General features: G+C 30.5%; 1 protein-coding gene across 12 annotated transcripts in view; it reads right to left on the bottom strand.

The window, feature by feature from the left end:
* Positions 1–343: 343 nt before the first annotated feature.
* The window catches only part of LOC123271980, a 105,441-nt gene continuing 87,838 nt past the window's right edge, over positions 344–17,946 (bottom strand). For 11 of the 12 annotated variants that reach the window (XM_044738527.1, XM_044738526.1, XM_044738528.1 and 8 more), the window contains 7 exons: positions 10,855–11,555; positions 9,180–9,431; positions 8,624–9,092; positions 6,358–7,492; positions 3,299–4,415; positions 3,021–3,214; positions 344–1,331 (listed from right to left, as the gene is read on the bottom strand). In XM_044738527.1, coding sequence (XP_044594462.1) covers positions 692–1,331; positions 3,021–3,214; positions 3,299–4,415; positions 6,358–7,492; positions 8,624–9,092; positions 9,180–9,431; positions 10,855–11,555 — 4,508 coding nt within the window. In that variant the 3' untranslated portion in view covers positions 344–691. The remainder of the gene's footprint in view (positions 1,332–3,020; positions 3,215–3,298; positions 4,416–6,357; positions 7,493–8,623; positions 9,093–9,179; positions 9,432–10,854; positions 11,556–17,946) is intronic. The other variant, XM_044738529.1, reaches the window with a different exon arrangement.

Below are 17,946 nucleotides of genomic sequence, written 5' to 3' on the forward strand. Positions count from 1 at the left end.
ACGGAAAAAACGAGATTACACTGGATATCATCCCAGATTATACTCAGTGATATCTGTGGTGAAAAAAAATTTCAGATAGTAGCTAAAAAAATCCAGATAATACTGCGTGATATCTGGATTATACTCATTGTAATCTGGATTATACTCATTATAATCTGGATTATACTCATTTTTATCTGGATTATATCTAGTGTAATCTTGTTTTTTCCGTGTACACTGTCAAAATTTGTCTTTTTTAAATTTAATATTTAATTATTTTTTTATCAATAATTTAAATCAATATGATAATATTAATTGATAATAATATTAATATTATTATTATTATTATTATTAATTTAATTTAATTAATAATATTAATCAATAATATTATAAAAAAATACTGTCTAAAAATGTGCCTATAAGCTTGAATCATTTTTGTAAAAATGTTTTTTCAAAATATATTCACATATGTAATTAACTTGTAAAGTTATCACATAAATTTGTTGCCAATATTATTCAGTGAGTAAAAAAAAAAAAAATAATAGACAGACAGAAAAAAAATAATATTAAAATAAAAAGATAGATTATAGCAAAAAGAAGCGTATTTTGAGTACAAAAGCAAAATATTTTAATGTCGAGGGTCTTAATTAACATTGACGAGAACCAAAAGCTTTTCATTATCATTTTTGGACAGATTTTTATTGGAATCCCATCAGTCCTCGTCGGAGAGTGGTTCATACTTGTCGGACATCAGAGGTACGAATTCTCCTTGCATGTGTTCGGACTTGGAGACGTTGGCAGACGATGTGGCAGATGGAGGTGGTGGTTGAGGCATCCCGGTGTGAACTTGGACACCTAGAGCGTTGTAGGGATAGAAGGTGGTAGATGTTGGTGGTGGTGGCTGAGTAGGCTGACTAGGACTCTCATCGATCACCATTTCACCGGTAGATGGACTTTCGGCTGGCTTGTCGTCCTTGTCGACGTTCCCGTTGCCGCTGGAGCGGTCAGACCCCGGCTTGTCATCCTCAGAAGTCCGCATTACTTCGACTATCTTGTTCTTTACGTAGTCGAGAGGCGAGAGATGGGGCTTCGAGGGAGTCCCAGAAGTTGTTGTGGCAGTGGTTGATTCGTAGTAGCGTCTCGCTGTATAATGGTTAGTCGTTGCCTCGGGAGGTGACACTGGTTCTACCGGATGGAATTGTTTACCAGATGGAAGTGGTTGCTGCGATTGCTGCGGGGTCGAGCTCTGCTGCTGCGATTGAGATACTCGGATTATTTGACGCTCGTCGCTTGACTTTGCTGACTCTGGTTCGTTTTCACGGCGCTTCCATTGGTCGTCGGATATTGTGTATCTGGAAGATTAATATTAATATTATTATTTATAAATTATTCAATTATTGATTTATAATTTGATCACTGTAAATAAAACTAAAGAATTATGCGCACTAAGAAGTCTAAAAAAAAGAAAAAGAATATTTCTTAATAATTTTTTTTCAAGAGACTTTTTTATTTATTTATGCTGATAAGAAGTAATTTTTAACTTTAATAATCAGACATATTGCGATTTTTTTAGGATTATAACAATTAAATTATCATGAAAAAAATAAAGTAAAAAATTCCACTAGCAACCTTGACAGTCACTATGTGACTTCCGAAACTTGTGAACTATAAATAATTAAAATTTTGCTTTATTTAATAATGAGTTTTGTTAAATTGCACTGTACTTTCTTAAATATTAACGTTTTTAAGGATATAAGCTCATATTTATGTTACACTCATCAAGAGCTTTCATTTGAGTACCTACATGCATTTTCATATATTTTTTATATATATATATATATATATAAAATATATGAAAAATTGATGTGGGTACTCAAATAAAAGGTCTTAATGAGTGTAACATCGGGATGAGCTCATATCTTTAAAAATGTAAATAGTTCTTAAGATACAAGGTCATTTCTTAATTATTGATATTTTTAAAGAGATAAGCTCATCATGATGTTATACTCATCAAGAGCTTTCATTAGAGTATCCACATACATTTTTGATATATTTTTCATATATACATATATATACATATATATAATACATATAAATATATGATAAATTGATGTGGGTACTCAAATGAAAGGTCATGATGAGTGTAACTTTAGGATGAGCTTATATCGTAAAAAATATCCTCAGTGGACAAAATACAACGTCATTTCTTTATTATTTACATTTTTTAAGATATAAGCTCATCTTGATGTTACATTCATCAAGAGCTTTCATTGGAGTACCCACATACATTTTTGATATATTTTTGATCTATACATATATATAATATATATAAATATATGAAAAATTGATGTGGGTACTCAGATGAAAGGTTTCGATGAGTGTAACATTGGGATGAGCTTATATCTTTAAAAATGTCAATAGTTCACAAGATAAAAAGTAATTTCTTAATTATGTATGTAGAGATAGAGCATTTTCGAATGCAGCCTAAATACTTATCTCTAATATTTAATTTTCGATCAGAGAAATTCAAAAATTCAAAAAAATTCCGTGAGCATAAAATGTTATTTAGTGATTAATTAACCCCTAACAAGCACACATCTAAACCGTATACCTCTTTAGGGATTGAGTGTGAAAAGTACTCAAGATATTTCATTTTCAAATATCTTGGTCCCTAATAAAGTTAGAGAATTTTTTTTTTTTAAATCAAAGCTCAAAAAGTTCTCTATAAAATAGATATAATATTAAATTAATTAGTGCCAATTAAAATAGATAAAAATGCTATCGAAGTTTAAATATACACAAAGAATTATAAAGAAATAAAATTTTGGGGTGGGTGCTTTTTACCCAGTGTGCTTGTCTGGAGTTAAGAAATTATAAAAATATCTACTTTGAAAATACTTGTCTTACAATAAATTTTCCTGATATACTTAAATATTATGAAAATAAAACTTAAAAAAATACAAAAATTTTTTTTCGTAAAATCTAAGTGCGTATAACCCTTTAAAGACTCAGCAATCACCAAAAAAAGTATATATATTTACCCAGGATACGATCTATAAGACCCATGAGGCGGTGCATATTCCTTCGTAACAATATGATCAACATGATCTCCAATAGTAATAGCTTTAACATCCTGAGTTGGTTCAATTTGCGCGGCACTATTACCAGCAGCAGCTTCACCAGCAGGACTATGAGCCACACCATTAGGTTCCGGCGGATTATCTCGATGAAAACTCTGCAAAAAAAATCCAAAAAATTCATCCTCCAAACTCAAACACCCCCAATCAACCAAAAAAAAAATAAACATAAAAACACAAACCTGGAAAAGTCTATCCCCAGGTCTAGTAGATGGATTAATCGCCGCAGTGGCTCCCCCAGTAGTCTTAAAACTCTGATTGATCTGATGAGTAATAATAGCATCAATAAGACTAGCAGCAGTGAGCGTGGAAGATCCTTCCCCCTGCTGCGAATTAGCCGCAGAATTACTACCAGAAACAAGCGCCCTCGTAGAAGAAGGTTGCTGCGGCGGAGGCTGAGGCTGCGGCTGCGGCTGCGGCTGCGGCGGAGGCGGCTGTGCTCTAGAAGCCGGAGGGAACCCAGTTCCCATAATCCTCGAATTATCCCTCTCAATCTGATCCTGTCTAAAATGATCAATGCGAATCTGCGCCATATGCCGATGCCTATCCGCTTCAATCCTTCCCAAATACCGCTGCTGGATCTGCTGCTGCTGTTGCTGTTGCTGCTGCATCTGTTGCTGCTGTTGTTGTTGTTGCTGTTGTTGCTGTTGTTGTTGTTGCTGTTGCTGTTGCTGTTGTTGTTGCTGTTGTTGTTGTTGTTGTTGTTGTTGTTGTTGCTGCTGCTGCATCTGCTGCTGATGCATATGCGCTAAATCCCGTTCCCTCTGGACCGCCAAGCGATGTTCCTGCTGCTTATCCCTAATCTCCTTCTCCCGCTGCGCCATCTGCTGTTGAATTTCCTTCTCCCTCTGCTGCGCCATGCGATGTTCCTGATGTTCCTTCTCCCTCTGAGCCGCCATCTGGTGTTGAATCTCCTTCTCCCTTTGCGCATGCGCAATCCTGTGTTCCCCTTCTCTAAGTTCCTTTTCCCTCTGCGCCATCATGTGCTCATGCTGCATCTCCTTCTCTCTTTGCTGAGAAAATCTGTGCTGCTCCTGCATCAAGTCTTTCTCTCGCTGATGCTGAGCAACCATCCGCTGCTCCATCTGTTGCATCTCTTTCTCCCGATGCAGCCGCTGCTGCTGTTCCTCTTTTTCACGAATGTGCGCAAGGTCTCTTTCTCTTTCTCGTTCCCGCTGCTGCTGCTGTTGCTGCTGCTGCTGCTGGAGATGAATTCTTTCAGCATGCTGCATCGCGAAGCGATGCTGCTCCTGGAGCCGGATCTCCTGTTCTCGATAAGCTCTGTTGTTGTCCACATACCTTGAATACATACATTAAATCATGACAAGATATTACACAGTAACTTTCATATATTACTGTTAGTTAGAGGTCGAGCAAATCGTCGCAATAATATACTCTATCAACCGCAGTGCAGGACAGCAACGTTTGAGCCCTCATTTCTGCTAACGGCGAAAAAACTATGGAATGAACTACCGTAGGACATTGTTGCATCAAGAACTTTTGAAGAATTTAAAATTTCTCCCTTTAATTGGTTTTTTAATAATGATACATAAGGTAAAAGCGCCAATTATTGACGGGGTTCTAAATATTGACACCCTAAATTATTTTAAAATATATTAAATTATCTGTCAGAATAATAATAATCAAATAAATTTTTATTAAATTCTAATTAATTAAAAAATTGAAAAAAATCACTTTCAGTTCAAAACATTAAATATTAATTATTAAAAAAAAAATAAAGTTAGCACCAGTTCATCAAATCAGCTTACGTCTATTTTCTTAACAACTTTGGTTAGAAAAGCATTTTTTTTAACTGCCGAGTTTAAATTAATTTTTTCATCTAATTATATGATCTATTTTTTTTTTTTAATGAACAATATATGAAATATTTATAAAATTAAATAATCGAAATTAATTGTATGCTTTATTAACTGTCAAATAACTCGACGTGTTTTGGTGTTAAATAAGTTTTAAACAATTATTATTAATTAAAATATAATAATAATAATATTGATTACGTTATATCAAGTTTTGATAAATAAAAATATAATCAAATGATTCGACGCATTCACAGTAGGGGCGTCAATGATTAGATCAATCAGTTTTTTAACCCGTCAATAATTGGTGTATCCAGATCATCTATTTAATTATTTAAAATTAATTAGTAAATATCACTGATTATCATTTTAAAAAAAGAAATTGATTAGTTAAAACATTACTTAAGGGGCCATAAAAGAAGATTTGATAACATTTTTATGAGATGATTTTTGGTGCATTGTTTTGAGCTAAATTTTGGACAGTTTTTAATCAAATTTAAACCACATATAAAAAATATAATAATAAAAGCAGGGAACTAATTTATATATGAAATTTTTACAAAAAAAAAATTAATTCATAAGAATAATATCCACTTGTTTATTGATAATTACATTCGGTGCATTATTATTAATAATTGTGATTATAAATAATCGGGTTTGTAAATTTTTTATAACTTAGTAGTGACAAAGAATGCAGGGAACTCTTTTTTATAATCATTGTTTCCATAAAATAAACAAAAATTCATTATTTTGACGTAGATTTATGTAGGCTGTATAAAATTGCGATTTTTCTTATGAATTAATTTTTTTTTTGTAAAAATTTCATATATAAATTAGTTCCCTGCGTTTATTATTATATTTTTTATATGTGGTTTAAATTTGATTAAAAACTGTCTAAAATTTAGCTCAAAACAATGCACCAAAAATCATCTCATAAAAATGTTATCAAATCTTCTTTCATGGCTCCTTAAGACATTACCACAAACAAAATTCAACGATATTTATATTTGATTGCTTAAAAAAAATCAAATCATAACTTTGTCTTTTATAGCGTCAATAATTGGGGCTTTTACCTTACCTTATCTCATACTTTAGTCGAATTTATATAATAATCATACTATAAGTCAAATTATAATACAACTGATATTAACAAACTTCAAAATGTTATACTTTAATTTGGAAGAATTTGAAATTTCTGCCGTTAATTGGTTTTTTAATAATGATATATAATGCTTAGATTCAATACTTTAGTCAAATTTATATAATAATCATATTATAAGTCAAATTATAATACAATTAACATTAACAAACTTCAAAATGTTATACTTTAATTTATATAAAACTACTCACTATTAATGTAATACTCTGTACTTTACGGCCTTTAGGGAACACTAGTTCTAGGGTCAATTAAATTAAATAAATACCTGTCCGCCATTAACCTATCAGCCATTGTCTTCCCCAGTCCTTCGTGTCCACTGCTGCTTGAAGAAGAGTGCGGAGCGTGCGGATGAGGAACAGGCAGGCTTGGCTGCTGAACCGCGACATCTACCAGGCTTGAAAAAGCTTCCAGACCAGCTGGTGGAGGCTGATAGTGAATCTGCTTCTGCGGATTGTGTCGCTGGATCACTCCTTGGCGAGGTTGAGTGTGTGACTGGGGAGGTGGTGGAGTACTGGTGTAGTAAAGCCCAGATGAAGGAGGTGGCTCGCTTTTTCCAGGAGTCTCGCTGCTGCTGGTCCGACCTCGCTGGTGCATTTGCTGGCTGGTGATGTAGTCGTTCATTATTATCTGTCGGGAAGACAACTGCTGCTCCATGGTGTAACTAGGAGGCGGTCTTGAAGGGTAAGAGTTGTACTGATTGCTATGGGTGACAACGACACCTTGAGTCTGACATGGAACGTTTGTTGTGGCTGGAGAGTGACGCACTGGCCGGTGGTAGTCGTACATTGGGTTACGCTTGTCCAGAGAAACTGTGAACGGGTGGACAGGAGTACCCTGGGTTATAGAGCCAGACTCTTTTGGCGCGGAGTTTCCTCCGGAGGAACCGGAGGACCCGGAGTTTCCTGGAGGAGTCATTTGGCGGAGGAGTCCTTCGTACCGAGCGCTGGGAACGGGGGTTCCGTGGGTGATTGAGCCGCCCTTGTGAGCTGGACCGATGGTGCTTAGTTTGGGAGATAGTTTCGGGTGAGGAGGCGTCGCGGGGACTTTGTTCATCTTCGGGGTGATTGGAGCCTGCGGCCGGGGAGATGATGCGTAGATTAAGGGGCTCTTGGCCCCACGGCCTTGCTCTGAGTGGGGGTGGTGGTAGTAGCCTGGAGATGGTTCCGGGCGGTATAAGGATACTGGGGGCTTGTGAGCCGGGTGAGTGTGGTTGTAGTCTTGAGGGGGTGGTGGCTGCTGACGCGGCTTTTTTATACTCAAGTCTAGGGTGCCTTCGGTTTCTCGTAAAGCTTGTTGGACTTGCATTACTACCAGACCTTCCTTGGGAAGCATGTCCGATGATTGAGGTTGGGTGCTCTGGACTGGCGGTGGACAAGGGGTTATTGTTGCTTGCATTTGACCTGGATTTAAAAAAAAATACATTAGTTAATTTGGGTAGATTTTTTATATTTAAGGGATCATTCTGGTTTGTAACTTTTAAAAAAATAATTAATACTAGCAACCTTGCAGTCACTATGTAACTGCCGGGACTTATGGACTATAAATAAATAAAAATAATGACTTTTGTTAAATTGCACTGTATTTTCTTAAATATTGACGTTTATAAAGATATAAGCTCATTCTGATGTTACACTCATCAAGAGCTTTCATTTGAGTACCAACATGCATTTTGATATATTTTTCATATATTCATATATGTAATATATATAAATATATGAAAAATTGATGTGGGTATTCAAATGAAAGGTCGCGATGAATATAACATCAGGATGAGCTTATATCTTTAAAAATGTCAATAATTAAGAAATAATAGTGTATTTTGTCAACTTATGATATTTTTAAAGATATAAGCTCATCCTGATGTTACACTTATCAAGAGCTTTCATTTGAGTACCAACATGCTTTTTTGATATATTTTTCATATATACATATATATAATATATATAAATATATGAAAAATTGATGTGGGTACTCAAATGAAAGGTCTTGATGAATGCAACATCAAGATGAGCTTATATCTTTAAAAATGTCAATATTTAAGGAATTATATTGTTTTTTGTCAACTTATGATATTTTTAAAGGTATAAGCTCATCATGATGTTACACTCATCAAGAGCTTTCATTTGAGTACCCACATGCATTTTTGATATATTTTTCATATATATATATATATATATACATATATATATATATATATATATATATATATATATATATATATATATATATATATATATATATATATATATATATATATATACAACACATAATATATACAAATATATAAAATATATGAAAAATTGATGTGGGTACTCAAATGAAAGGTCTCGATGAATGTAACATCGGGATGAGCTTATATCTTTAAAAATGTCAATAGTTCACAAGATACAAGGTCATTTCTTAATTTAACCATATAAATACACTAAACACAAAATTTTGCTTATTCTCTTAATAATATAGATTTGCTTTTTTTTCGAGCATTGGAACCAGAATGATCCTTAAAAACTAAAATATTTAAAAAAAAGTTTTACCAATTTGTTGAGGGCTTGGAGCTGAACGATGGCAGGAAACAACAGAAAGAGTCGCTAAATTAGAATCTCTATTGGAAATGGCAGTAGAGGGTATGCTGGAGGCAGGTTTGAACTCGCGAACAAAAGTAATGTCATTCCTATGATCAGCCTTGAGGATGTTTGACATCGAGGGAGAGCCAGAGCTAGATGTCGAACCTGGAGGACCAGCTGGACTGACGTTATTGCGTTTAAGCTGCATCTCTATCACTCCAAGCATTAGATCTTTTACAGTAAGAGGATTTGTACTGCTGGCTGTTGTCGGTGGTGAGTGGCCAGGTGGCGGAGGTGGTGGTGGAGGCTGAGGCTTTTGAGTCTGTTGGGGCTGCTGGGATTGTATTAACGTACTGGTGTTGGCCGTTGAAGACTGCGTCACCGTAACACCACCCGTACTTTCAAGCTCAGCGTTACCTTGACCTTCGTCCGCCGTCTCCTGAAACAAGTTTGGTATCTCTATCAGACCCATCCGAGAGGATCAACGCGGAAAAAAAAATATGTGAAAAAGAAAGTGTTAACTCACCGTAGCAGAACTGTCGTAGTCCTCGCGGCTGTTTACTGCTGGCTGACCTGGTCCACCTCCAGTCGTTGGTTGCTGCGAAGACGAAGCTGCTGCTACTGGTGGGACTAGCGAAATTCTAATGTCTGCTGTATTTTCGGGGAACATCATTTTTTGTTTTGTCGAACTCGATGATGCCACTAATGTCGGAGCCGTACTGCTGGATATTATGTTCGCAGGACTACCTGCGCTTGCAGTGTCACTAGAATCATGCACCTGAAAAAAAATTGTTATTTAGTTCAATGTGTGCACAGAAAAAATAATTGAATTAAGTTAATAATTTTGGAGAACTTTTTTTTCTTGATTTAAGTAGACAATTTAATGAATTAAAAAATTATTCAAAAATTAAAATTATCCAAAAATTAAAATTATTTAAAAATTTTAATGATTAAAAAAATTAAAATTACTAAGCAATTAAAATTATTGAAAAATTGAAATTATTCAAAAATTAAAATGATTGAAAAATTGAAATTATTCAAAAATTAAAATGATTGAAAAATTGAAATTATTAAAAATTTTAAATTATTGAAAAATTTAAATGATTAAAAAAATTAAAATTATTCAAAAATTTTTCTTGGTTTAAATAAATTTCACTTGATTCAAAAATTTTTTTATCCTGATTTTAAACTAATGAAATTCTTAAAAATTATTTTCTTGATATAATAGTTTTTCTCTTGGTTAAAGTTAATTTTTTTTTTTCAGTGTGAAAATGTTTTATTTCATTGATTTTTTGGTAATTTTTTTAAATAAGAACCTTAATTGTTTTTTGACCATAAAAAATTGAAAAATATACTTATTAAAGTGTTTTTTTTTTATTCTTAGTTATGGCGGATTTAAAAATGTTATTTAGAAAATGATGAAAAAAATAATTTTTTAATTAGAAAGCCAAAAAAATGCAGATTTAACTTGTTTTAAATTAAAAATTTTGAAAATCAATTTATAGAGTATTAAATTATTTATTTTTTTAAATATGTAAAAAACTTGAGACAAAAAATGTCATGATTTAAATATTTTTTAAAAATTGTGAATTTTAATCTTTAATTAACAATTTAAAAATACGACAATAATTTTTAAATATTTTTTTTATTTGGTGCTTCAAAAATAAAATAATTTGAAGGAAAAAAGGGCATTAGTTTTCATATTAATTTAATTAATTAAGTATAATTAAGTTTGATATTATCAATTTTACAAAATTGTGAAAGTTAAAAATTTTTAATTCTGACAATTTTTTTTTCTTATTCTAATTTTTATACATTTGAATCATGGATCAAACGTTAAAAAATATTCAAAATTCATAAAAATATTCAACTTATAATATCATGACACTTTTTTTTAATTTTTCATTTTTTTTTGCTAATTGAAAGCAAACAATTTGTATAATATTCGATAAATTTATCTTTTAAAAAATATCAGTGAAAAATAAGACAAGTATTCTTTCAGTATATTTTTAAACTTTAATAAAAAAAAATATAAATCTGGAATGCTATAAATTTTTTTAAATTTGCCATAAAAAAAAAATTGAATAAAAAGAAAAATTTTTCTTTAATTTTTTATAGCCGATAAACAATGAAGTTTTTTATCTAAAAAATTTTAAATTATTATTAAGTATTAATAAAATAAATAAAAATAAAATACTTACAGCCAATTCATCGCAGCTACTTGTACTACTACCGCTTTCTTCTTCATCCGTTAAAAAAGGCCTCCTAAAATCTTCTCCCCTAGCCTCATAGTACTCCGTGACGATTTGATCAAGCCCTAGCTTCTTGCGATACGTGAGATAATAAGTCTTACACTGATGATTCGACTTGCCGGGAATCATCTCAGCAACTTTCTGCCAATTCGTCGCGTGTTCTTTAAGCGCGCGTTTCAGCAGCTTAAGTTCTTCCTCAGTCCATTGCTGCCGAGTTGAGGATTCCGAGCTGTCCTCAGAGGCGTCTGCTCCAGCGGTCAAGTAAGGCGCCAGTCGACGAGATATCCTGTTGAAGCACGCCGAACAGCACTTGGTAGCGTTGTTCGGGATCTGGAACTCCTGGACAACAGGCTCCCAGACTTCTGCGGGCAATTCCATCCACTTGGACGGCAAAGCACGCAGTCGCTTCACTCGCGTTTTCGCGCTCGAGTTATTGACATTCGGACACCCTGGAAGCGGACAAGCAGTGTATCGACCTCTCACGGCTTTACATCTGCAGGTATTGCAAACTCGAGATCCTGGCTGGACTTGATCTTCACGCAATCCGTATTGGGACGCATGACTTCGAGATAATGCACGACTTTGATTTCCTCCTTCTACCATGGATTTACATATCACACATGTATGTGGACCCAATTGTCTTCCACCTTCTGTAAATAAAAATTTATGATTATTATTACAATTTCACAATTTTTTTAAAAAATTTTACACTTAAATTTTTATCAATGATTATGAAGAATTTTCAGAAAATTCCATTATTATTATTACTAGCAACTTTGCAGTCACTACGTGACTGCTATGATTTGTAAATTATAAATAAATAAAATTTAGCTTTATAAAATAATTTTGTTAAATTGCACTGTATTTTCTTAACTATTGACATTTTTAAAGATATAAGCTCATCCTGGTGTTACACTCATCAAGAGCTTTCATTAGAGTACCCACATGCATTTTTGATATATTTTTCATATACACATATATGTAATATATATAAATATATAAAATATATGAAAAATTGATGTGAGTACTCAAATGAAAGGTCCCGATGAGTGGAATATCGAGGTGAGCTTATATCTTTAAAAATATCATTAGTTGATAAGATAGCAATGTCAGTTCTTAATTATTGACATTTTTAAAGATATAAGCTCATCCCGATGTTACATTCATCAAGAGCTTTCATTTGAGTACCCACATGCATTTTGATATATTTTTCATACATATATATATGTAATATATATAAATATATGAAAAATTGATGTGGGTACTTAAATGAAAGGTCTTGATGAGTGGAATATCGAGGTGAGCTTATATCTTTAAAAATATCATTAGTTGATAAGATAGCAATGTCAGTTCTTAATTATTGACATTTTTAAAGATATAAGCTCATCCCGATGTTACATTCATCAAGAGCTTTCATTTGAGTACCCACATGCATTTTGATATATTTTTCATATATACATATATGTAATATATATAAATATATGAAAAATTGATGTGGGTACTTAAATGAAAGGTCTTGATGAGTGTAACTCCAGGATGAGCTTATATCATTAAAAATATCATCAGTGGACAAAATACAACGTCATTGCTTTATTATTTACATTTTTTAAGATATAAGCTCATCCCGATGTTACACTCATCAAGAGCTTTTATTTGAGTACCCACATGCATTTAGATATATTTTTCATATATACATATATTTAATATACATAAATATATGAAAAATTGATGTGGGTACTCAAATGAAAGGTCTCGATAAGTGTAATGTCAGGGCGAGCTTATATCTTTAAAAATGTCAATAGTTCACAAGATACAAGGTCATTTCTTAATTATGTATCTAGAGATAGAGTGTTTTCGAAGGCAGCCTAAATATTTATCATAATAAATTAACAATCGGTGAGAATAATATGAAACCTTAAAAAGGCACAAATTTAAGTCAACATCTTTTAACTCGATAATTTTAACCTGATATCTATGATAGATATTATTATCATTAATTAAAATTTAATAAAAAAATAATTAAGTGTCGGTTTTGAATGTCAGTGCAGTGAAAAAATGTTATTGGTCGCATAAAGTCCTTTTAATTTAAATTTCAACTTTTTTTTTCTTTTTTTTTTTTTTTTTTTTTTATTGTTTTCCAGATGTACAATTATTTAAATAACTCTGTTACATTTTACAAATGTTTATATCCTCAACCTGTATTTCCTGCTTTATTATCGAATTTTCCTGCTTTTTATTTTTGCGGCTGTGGTCCGACTTGTGCTTTCTGTACCGTATTTACCCTGCACCTTGCCTCTCAGGCTGTTGGAACAGAATCATGGGGAAACCACATAGAAAACCCATGATAGTACAGTAAATTTCAACTTTTGTCCATCAATTTTATACGAAAAATACAACAAATGATTATTATAATTGCAAGTGTAGATAAATTTAAATTGCATTTGAAAAAAATGAATAATTTAAAAAATTAACAATTAAAATAAAATTTACTAAGTAACAAATTTACAACTCTGTTATGTCGTAAATAATAGAGGCTCTCAATATTCATAAAAATAATTATTGCGAGGGCAGTTAATTTTATTGCAATGCTCTCAAAAATTTGCATAGCAACAATAGTAAATGTTTATTATCAGTTTTTAAAATCTGATTTAATAAACATGCAAAGTAAAATATACTATGACTTTAATAGTTTTTTTTTAATATTATATGAATTTTTTCCAAGTAAGTGCTTATATTCATTGGAAAAAATGTGATTATTATTGTCACGCGAGTATATTTGCACTAACATAATAATAATAATCAGTCTTTAAAAATAAAATTGTAACAAGACAGTCTCACACTATTTATTAAGCAATTTTATACTATTATTATTATCAAAAAAAATATTTTATTTTATTTCAAGTAAACATCCTTGAGAGATTGGCCAATTTTACTTAATGTTTGTATTTAAAAATAATTTAAAAAACTTTTAATTATTAATACTGATAATTAATAAACGGAGAATTGAGATTAAAAAAAAATAAAAAGAATTGAGAGTAAAAAAAAAATAAATTAAACAAAACCAATAAAGCAAACTCAAAGTTGAGAGTATGTTTTAACTATAAATGAAGGAGTTGAAAACGGAGAAACAGAATAATTAGCGATATACCACTAGTTAACTAATTAAGGATACCCAATTAAAAAGTTCTCGCTTACTCGCTTGACAAGAAACGGGATTACGCTTACGAAGAAAGGAGAATAATTTTTTACAGAGCCTGGTAATTTTTTCACCCGAGCACTGGTTAAATATTAATATATTTATATATTTATATATTTATATATAGCTGTAAATATTTAATAGTGCAGAGGCTTTTAGTCCTATTAAATAATAATGTTACGCGCATAACAGTGATTGAATAAATAGAAGGGTAAAAAAATGTATTCACGTGGGAGTTTATAGGATTCACTAGTGGGTGCCTCGGTGTCATACCAATCGCAAGAGACAAGTTAATTGACAAGTTCGATTGATTCCGAGGTTATTTGCCTGCCAAACTTTTTGTCAGAATCTGACTTTTTAAATAAAAAATTATTATAATTATACTTTTTAAGTCAAGCCAAGATTTTTGCCAAAAATTAAAAATAACAATTCATAATAAATGGTTCAAATTTTTTATATTACAACGAAAATATTGGTCCTAAAAAAAATGTTTTAAACGAAAGTTGTTTAAAATTTAATTCAACTAATAAAATGTTTCTTGTGACTTTTTTTTAAATCAATATTTTCGCTGTAATATCAAAAATAAGATTCATAATTATCAAAAAATTTGAACCTATTATGAATTTTAATTTTGGAATTACAGCGAAAATATTGGTTTTTTAAAAAAATTATAAGAAACATTTTTTTTTTAAATTAAATTTTCAATTTTTGTTAAATAAATTTTTTTATCAATATTTTCGGTGCAATATTAAAAATTTCAATAATTTATTTCAAATTTGCAGCAAAAATTTTCGCCTTGATAATTATTTATTTTAATTAAATTAAAACTAAAAAAATTGCATTTACAATTTTTCACATTTTTCAATAAAAAAAAATTCTAAAAAAGTAATTATTTACAAGTGGGGTAAGGGTCAACCCCATTTTAGGCCATAAGTAGGTGAAAAATTAACATTTAAAAATTTTTTTTTATTCTGTATATTTTTACGGTGCATTCATGATAAAAAAATGTCGTGAAAGAAAAAAATAAAGATTTCGATAGCTTTTTTTGCCTTCAAAAGTTGGAAAAAATTTTGGCTCTCACGTTTTTGGATAAAATTTATATTTAATCTTTTTTTTGATGTTTTTGATATATATTTTTTTGGAAAGTACATAAAAAAATGAACAATTAAAAAAAAAAGTTGAATATCACAAATTTATAAAATTTTTAGAAAATTTGGTAAAATTGTGATTATCAACTTTTTATTTTTCTTTAAATTGTTCATTTTTTTTAAGTATTTAAAAAAAAAAATATATATAAAATTAAATAGAAATTTCGTTCAAAAAAATGAAAATGAAAATGGTTGACCCCACTTGTAAATATTTACCAAAAAAAATTCTCAAAATTCTCATATGTTTGCTAAATTCAATTTTATAATTTTATATCTATTTATTTAGTACATTTTTTTCACTCATTCATTAACATAAATTTTTTTTTAGATCTAAATAAATTTTATAAATTTAACTTAAAGATTTAATTAAATAAAAAAAAAATTAAGCAACAATTTAAATTTAAAACACACTTATCAATGAGGTTGGACTATGATTAAACGGAACAATAGATAAAAAAAAAAGAAAGAAAATAATGGAGTACGTAAATGGATGAAATGCACTGGGAGATCCTGGTAATTAAGCAAGCACCGTTGAGTGCGGAAAGTAAAAAGGGGCTGAAGAATCACTTTAAATGTTTTATCAAACAGGAATGAGCTAATGAATAAAAATGAACTTTACTATTGTGGTTTTTAATTTTTATAATTAACAATTGTTTATAACTTTCATAAGTACTAAGCCCGTGTAGTACGAAGAAGAATGTGATATAAAGAGTATGTGGATTTTAGCTTTGGAAATTATTGTAATTACTGATGAGGAGCAAGTGCGGATTAACAGAAGTCGGTAATAAACGATTCAGAAGGAATATAAAATTGGCTGGGCCAGCTGATAAAATATTCTCTTTGATTTAACTCGTGAAGATATTAAAGAAGAGGATGAGGAGGTTTACGCTCGGCTTTAATCAGACATAATGTAGCGCTCTGTTACAAATAATAAGTAATATAAGGTACATATAATATAACGACACGTTTTTAAGCGAATTGATCGTAATTTATGTAGTGGAATAATTTTTCAGTGGGAAGAAAAGAAGAAAAAAAATAAAAAATAATTTTAGTCAATTATTAGCCGTAAGATAATTGAGTTATTAAATAATTTACTTTGAGAGAAGGTTTTTGCGTATTTATATATTTATATATTTATGAGATTTACGCACCGTCAATGCAGGAAAAATGATTAAAAGCAAACAACTCTCTAGCTGTCTTTATCCAACGCTTTGTTTTTTTGGATCTCTATTTTATCGCGAGTTTATACCCACCGGGATTTTTCATCCTCTACCAAATTAATCATTCGGCGTATGTTTATTGACAATTATTGTATTTATTATATTGTTTATTTATTTTTATTTATTTATATTTATTGACGAATCAATTATTTGCTTTAATTATTTTCATCCAATTATATTTTTATTTTTTTAGGTTTTGTAAATAAAAAACAAATATAAACAGCGGCGTTTGTTTAACGTTACATACCAGGAAATACCGGATTCGATAAGGTAAATAAAAAATGACAATAAAAATAAATCGAATATACTTTTGCTGGTAAATAACAAAAAATAATATTAAAAATATAAATTTATTTATTGGATTTATATTTAATTAACTGAATATACGAGAAAGTATTGCAGTAATTAGACTGATGTTGTTTTATTAAAAATTGTAGTTTAAAAACGTAGATAGATAATTTTGAAGCGGATTAAATTTATTTCAATGGAATTGAAATTTTAAGAAAATTAATTTTATTGTAAAAAATTTTTGGAATGCTTTGCCAAATTTTTTTTTAACAATTAATTTTTATAAAATAATGACTTTTGTTAAATTGCACTATACTTTCTTAACTATTGACATTTTTAAAGATATAAGCTCATCTCGACGTTACACTTATCAGGAGCTTTCATTTGAGTACCCACATGCATTTTTTATATATTTTTCATATATACATGTATATAAAATATATATAAATGTATGAAAAATTGATGTGGGTACTCAAATGAAAGGTCTTGATGGGTTTAACGTCGGGATGAGTTTATATCTTTAAAAATGTCGATAGTTCACAAGATACAAGATCATTTTTAATTATGTATCTAGAGATAGAGTATTGTCGAATGCAGCCTAAATACTTATAATAATAAATTGACTATCGGTGCAAATGATAAGAAACCTTGAAAAAACTCAAACTCAAGTCAAGACCTTTGCAATGACACTAAAAAAACTGATTTTATAAGCATAAATATCTTGAAGATAAAATTTTGCTTTATAAAATAATGAACTTTGTTAAATTGCACTGTAGTTTCTAAACTATTGACATTTTCACCAATATAAGCTCATCCCGATGTTGCACTCGTCAAGAGCTTTTATTTGAGTACCCACATGCATTTTTGATATATTTTTCATATACACATATAGGTTATATATATATATATATATATATATGAAATATGTGAAAAATTGATGTGGGTACTTAAATGAAAGGTCTCGATGAGTGTAACTTCAAGATGAGCTTATATCGTTAAAAATATCATAAGTGGACAAATTACGACGTCATTGCTTTATTATTCACATTTTTAAAGATATAAACTCATCCCGATGTTGCACTCGTCAAGAGCTTTCATTTGAGTACCCACACCCATTTTTGATATATTTTTCATATATACATATATATAAATATATAAAATATATGAAAAATTGATGTGAGTACTTAAA

Source organism: Cotesia glomerata, linkage group LG9 (assembly GCF_020080835.1).
Source record: "Cotesia glomerata isolate CgM1 linkage group LG9, MPM_Cglom_v2.3, whole genome shotgun sequence".
Classification (NCBI taxonomy): Eukaryota; Metazoa; Arthropoda; class Insecta; order Hymenoptera; family Braconidae; genus Cotesia; species Cotesia glomerata.